At 40.9% G+C, this 6173-nt stretch overlaps 1 protein-coding gene across 1 annotated transcript in view; it reads right to left on the reverse strand.

The window, feature by feature from the left end:
* Window positions 1-2690, reverse strand: part of BTNL9 (butyrophilin like 9) — a 34325-nt gene extending 31635 nt beyond the window's left edge. The window contains 2 exon segments of the mRNA XM_036225071.1: window positions 2-349; window positions 2642-2690. Coding sequence (XP_036080964.1) covers window positions 2-349; window positions 2642-2690 — 397 coding nt within the window.
* Between the last annotated feature and the right edge of the window lie 3483 nt (window positions 2691-6173).

Here is a 6173-nt window from a genome sequence, read left to right on the forward strand (position 1 = left end):
CCTGATACCTGCAGCTCCCAGATGGCTTCCTGGTCATTAGTCTGGGAGCTGAACCAGCATCCATAGAGACCAGTGTCTGAGAAAGTGACCTTCTCCAGCCTCAGGGAGACATGCCCCTCCGCTATGGAGTTTGTCACCAACTCAGTTCTCCCTCGATAGGCTGGCATCTGCACATTGTGCTGATCTTTCCCGTCTCTGTAGAGGTGCATCACAGCATAGAACCGCTCTCTGAAGAACCGTACCTCCATGGCCTCTGCACTTGTCTTAGGAGAGAGGAAGCAGGAGAACACTGCGTCCTCCCCTACCACAACCTGGATGGGCTTGTCTGGTCCAATCACCTGCCACTGGCCTGTGGAAGGAAGCACAAGAGATAACCAAGCAAAGGCCCTGCCAGTATGCCCCGCTCATGGCTGGTGATGTGCCTGGGGGTGAAACATTCATCACTAACATAAACCCATGACTTGCATCTGAACAGTCCTTACACTTGGCAGAGCACTTCCACACCTGTCACTTCATTCCATTTTCACGAACATCCTGACAGATGTATGTTATTGATAATCCAATTTCCAAAATGAGAAAACAGTGTCTCCGAGAGACTCAGTAAGTTAGTCAGGGGCATGAGAGGCACTTTCTGAATGCAGACACTCTGACTGGAGGAGACTCTATACCCACAGGCTCTCCTCTTTGCCCACCTGCTTCACAACAAACTCACAACAACCCCTTCTCATCTTCTTCACTAAAAGCTAAAGACGACTCATTTTCCAGTGTAAATTTTCACAGTGTAAATTTTCAAATAAGTGAATATTTTTATTTTAGCACAATTATTTCTCAGTTTAAAAGTGTTTTACACATTTTCTGAAATGCATTTCATTCATGGATTTTGAAGGACAGTCTTATAAAATAAAATGTGACTTTGCAGCAGGATCTCTGTCCAACCACTGACCTGGATTTCTGCCCCTCACTCCCTCTCCTGCAGTTGGATAGACATGTGCCTCCCACAGACAGCCCCACCTAGGAGCCTGGCTTCTGCTTCCCTGTGAAGGACTTTCTCTGTCCTTTGGAACCTGCTCAGTTTGGTGCAAGGCAGCCTAGAAGTGCCGACAATTTAATACTAGCAGGGGTTACATGTTACCAGTGGGGACAGGAGGCAGTGGCTATTGGAATGATTCTGAGGGACCATCAATTTGGCTCCTCAGAAGCTGTTTTCCATGTCAGGAGCCTGCTCATTAGCACATCTTCCTTGAGTTTTCCTCCCTTCCAGCTTCACTCTGTCCACTCCTTCGCTCTCATTCCCAGAATTACCTTCTAAACGACCTACCTGCACACAGACTATTTTTCCTGGTCTGCTTTAGGAGCCCTGCCTATGTCAACTGAGCTGCTAGTGGTGCTGCCTTCAGGGCTGTGGGAGGCACTCGAGCTGAGGGAAACTTTTTCTGGAGTGTCTGTTTTTCTAGCCAGGCCTTGCTGCTATCATTATCTTTGCTTATAGAAGCTCCCCCCACCCTTTTCTCTTCCTTCCCCCAGGGACTAGTGAGGAAAACTGTTTGTTGTTGAACACAGGCTCTGTAGCAATGGAGTGTTGTGCTGCATCGCACGTACATGGTGAACTCATGCGACCTTCACAGGAGCCCGATCAGAGTGTGATGCCATCTCCTGTCACGATGAGCATGCTGATACTTGGAGGAGTCATGAGCCACAGTTCAGAAGCAGAATAAGTAATTGTTTAAAAATAAAGTCTTTCTGCCTCTAAGGTCATTTCCATGACACCCTGCTATCTGTCCAGGAAACAGAGTAGTCAAAGAAACTTGTCAAAAAATAGATGAGAATGAACTTCAGCGAGAGGCTGTCCTGTGAACAACATATGAATTTTGCAGTGGAACCATGGAGCATGATTTGATTCCCTACTTCTCTCTTTTTTCCCATGATCCATAGAACGGACATAGGTAGATGAGCAGCTGAATGAACTCATGCAGACCATGTAAGGCTGGACACTGACTGTCCAGAGACAGAGGTCTACTCCAGCCTCCAGCTCCTCTCTGTACTTTGTTCACTTACTCAACTTCCTACATACCAGCCTTTATGTTGATAATAAATAGAATAAGAAAGAAAAATGGGCTTCTCAGGTGATGCCATGTTATAACTTATTTCTCACTTTTGGATCTGGACATTTCCCCCCATCCTTAGGTCACATACCACAGGCATTCCCTACTCAGCATGTTCACACCTGGATCATTATCTTTTCCTCAAATGTTCTAAACAATGCCTCTTATATCTGGGCACCCACGTCAGAAAACCGATGCTCAACTGGAGACCTCTCTGCCTAAACTCCACAGCCCATCTAGAACTAACATTTAATTTATTCACCTTAACATCACGTCCCCACTACAGGGGTCCCTCTTCTGTACTCTTTGCCATTATTTCTGGGCTATTATCATAGTTTCCACAGTGTCTGAGTCCTTCACGCTGCCCCCTGCTTCCCGCAGCCTCGGGCATTGATAAATGTCAGCACGAGGCAGGAAAAGTAAGAGAAGACAAACAAGAAAGATGTTCCCACCCCACTGTACTGCAATCATGTAGCTAAAAAAGTCAAAGTGTTGAGCAACAATAAGACGAGAGAGAGAGCCCAGTCTGGAAGGCTTACCTGAGCCCAGCCTAAGGAGACTGAGAACCAAAGTGAGCACAAGGGCCATGCGGTGTGTCCTGAGAGTCAACCACAGTCTACGGAAACAGACGACCACAGGGACGGGCAGGTGGGTTAATCAGAGAGAAGAGGAATCCGCCCAGCTTTCTGAGGTGAGGAGCCATGAAGAGTCACAGCTCAAGCTGATGGAGAATTGCACCATTCTTCTTAGAGTCACCAGACAGAGACATAGCTGATGTGTTAGTGGAGAGGGGACTCTGGACTTTGAATCACTGCATTTATTGTCAGGCTATAAATATCTATATTAGACCAAGGAAGCAGTGATAGAGAAGGTGGGGCAAGGCACTTTGGGAGGGAGTTTGTCCTTGCTCAAGACTATGCCCTAGGTGGGTGGCACGAGAATGTCAGATACAGGGATATTTTAAGATCCAACCTTGCAGGTAGAACTGTATAGGGGTTGGGGAGTGGGAATCTAGTCTTAAAAAAGAGGTTGTCCCAGCAGAAGGTCGTAGGATGGGTGGTCAGATAGGTGTCATTCTACAAGTAGTAATCAACGTCAGGTGAGGTAAACACTTCCTGGCACAGCTGAGGTAACACTGTGTCCTCTCCCTTGTCTTGAGTTCAGAGCCAATACTCTGATTATAAGGCTAAATGGGGAATAACTTGCTAGTACAAGACAAGACCTTAATCTCCAAGGATCCAAGGTATTGGAAAAGGTACCAGAACAGATGAGACCTGGGGAAAAGGTGTAGAACCATTCACTCAGTCATTCGTTTTCAGACTAAGTCAAGGCATCCACAATTAGAAACTATGCAATCTCTTCAAGAATGTGAAAATTCACAAAGTGATCACTTATTGATCAGAAAGCAAGTTTCCACAATCCATGACAAAAAAAAAAAAAACACATTATCTCACTATACGGTAATTAATTTAATGAAGCAATTTTAAAACTTAGGAAACCCTATATATTTAGAAATTTAGTGACACAGATTTAAATAACTCATGGGTCCAAAAAGGAATCACAATAAACTTAGAATGTTTAGAATAAAATATGAGTGAAAATGTCACATTTAGGCTAAAATTCAAAACATGTACAATACCAAATGGTGACATAGAAGTGGAGCAACAGAAACTGTCATGGTATAGTCGCTTTGGAAGATAGTTTAGCAATTTCTTACAAAACTAATCACATTCTCTCCATACAATCCAGGAATTGCACTCCACAGTATTTACCCAAATGAGCTGAAACCTTATGTTCACATGAAAACCTGCACATGAATGCTTTTGGCGTTTTTATTAATATTACCAAAGCTTGGAAGCAATCGAGATGTCTTTCAGTAGATGAATGGATAAACAAACCATGGTACATCCATACAATTATCCAGTATTAAAAGAAATGAGCTATCAAGTCACAATAAGATATAGAAAGTCTTAAATGAATATTGGTGAGTAAACCCCAGTTGGAAAAGGCTACATACTACACGATTCCATTTATATGACTTTATGGAAAAGGGAAAACAATGGAGACAGTAAAAGTTCTGTGGTTGCTAGGGTATGGAAAGGAGGAAGGGTGAGAGGAATGAATTAATGGAGCACAAGATATTTTTAGGACAATGAAAGGATGTATTCTCTATGATACTAAATGATGGATACATGTAATTATACGTTTGTCAAAAGCCATAGAATGTACAACACCAAGAGTGAGCTCTCATGTAAATTCTTGAGTTAGGGTGATAATGATGTGTCAGTGTAGGTTCCATTAATTTTAACAAACGTACCACTCTAGTGGGGATGTTGATGGGGATGGAGGCTGAGCATGTGTGTATATGTGTGCTGAGGGTTGAGAGAGATATATGGAAACTACTTTATGCTCAGTTTTGTTGTAAATATAAAACTGCTTTAAAATAAAGTCTTTTTTTTTTTTTTAAGTGAAGATGGTGCCTAAAGGATATGGTTCTGGAAATACTATCACTAGGACCGGCCATGTCTTTCTTTTGCTGTTGTTGAAATATTAAATTTTAAAAACAAAATTAAACATGGAACTCAGTTATGGAAGCATAACTGACGTAAAATAACCTGCACATAGGTAAATTGTTTAATTGGTGTGTTTATGTATTTACCCATGAAACTATCACCACGAAAAAGAGAGAACATTTGTGCACTCAAGAAGCAGCTTTGTTCCTGTTTATAATCCCTTCTATCCTACTTTCTATTCCAAGCAACCACTGATGTGCTTTCTGTCAGTGTAGATTTGTTTGCATTTTTTAGACTTTTATATATAAGTTTTGTCACACAGAGTGTATTATTTGTTTTAAGGGTTTTTTCTGACTCTTTTCACTTGGAATAATTATTTTGGATTCATCCATGTTGTGTGTATGTCATTAGGTTATTTTTTTTTTATTGTTGAGTAGTATTTCACTGCATGGATATACCATTATATGTTTATCAATTCATCTGTTGATACTGTCTGAGTCATTTACAATTTTTGGTTACTACAAATAAAACTGCTGTGAATATTCATGTAAAAGTTGGTAGAAAATGTATTTTCTTTTCTCTTGGACAAAACACTTAGAGTAAAGTGGTAGCATCACACAGTAACAGACTGTTTATGTTTTAAAGAAACTGCCAAACTGTTTTCCGAAGTGATCGTACCACATCACTTCCCCATTAGCTGAGTACAGGGCTTTCAGTCCCTCCACATGCTCGTCAACACTTGGTATAATCAGTCTTTTTCATTTTACTCATAAGTGATAATAGTATCTCATTGTGGCTGTAATTTGTTTTTTCTTACTGTCTAAGGATGTTGAGATTCTTTTCATGTGCTTACTAGCCATCGCTATATCTTTTTTGTTGAAAGATTTATTAGTAATGGCTGTTGAATATGTCAAACGTTCTTTTGCTGCAGCTATTGACTAGTCACATGGTTTTTTTTTTAGTCTGTTAATGGGATGAATTACACTGGTTAATGTTTAAATATTAAATAATTCCTTCATTACTAGGACAGACATATTGGCAGTAATGTATTATACATGCAACATGTTGTTGAATTCAATTTGCTAAAATTTTGTTTAAATTTTTGCAATGATATTCTTGACGGATACAAATCTGTACTTTTCTTTCATATTATTCTAATATCTTTGTTTGATTTAGGTACCACGGTAATGTTAGCTTTATATAATGAATTGGGAAATCATCCTGCCTCATCAAATTCTTTGGGCTTGGTACAGAAAAAATGAATAACTATTGTACAGGTGAATTGGAATAGAGAAAAACCAATCAATATGAAATAAACAAACAGATCATGTTGTAAAAGTTTAATATAGAGAACACATCGTCAGCTGACAGCAGGTCATCAACAAGATGCAGCACAGATCACATTCACAGTCTTTCCTCTTCACTCTACTTGGGGGGATTCCTGTCCTATTTAACAGGTGAGGAGCCCAATAGGTCAATAGGTCATTACTTCTCAAAGGTCCTTTGACAGTGTAGAGCTGTGGCAAACTAAATGCACTGTCCTTCTTCCCTCCCTGCC

The sequence above is a fragment of the Rousettus aegyptiacus genome, unplaced genomic scaffold (genome assembly GCF_014176215.1).
Source record: "Rousettus aegyptiacus isolate mRouAeg1 unplaced genomic scaffold, mRouAeg1.p scaffold_m13_p_7, whole genome shotgun sequence".
NCBI lineage: Eukaryota > Metazoa > Chordata > Mammalia > Chiroptera > Pteropodidae > Rousettus > Rousettus aegyptiacus.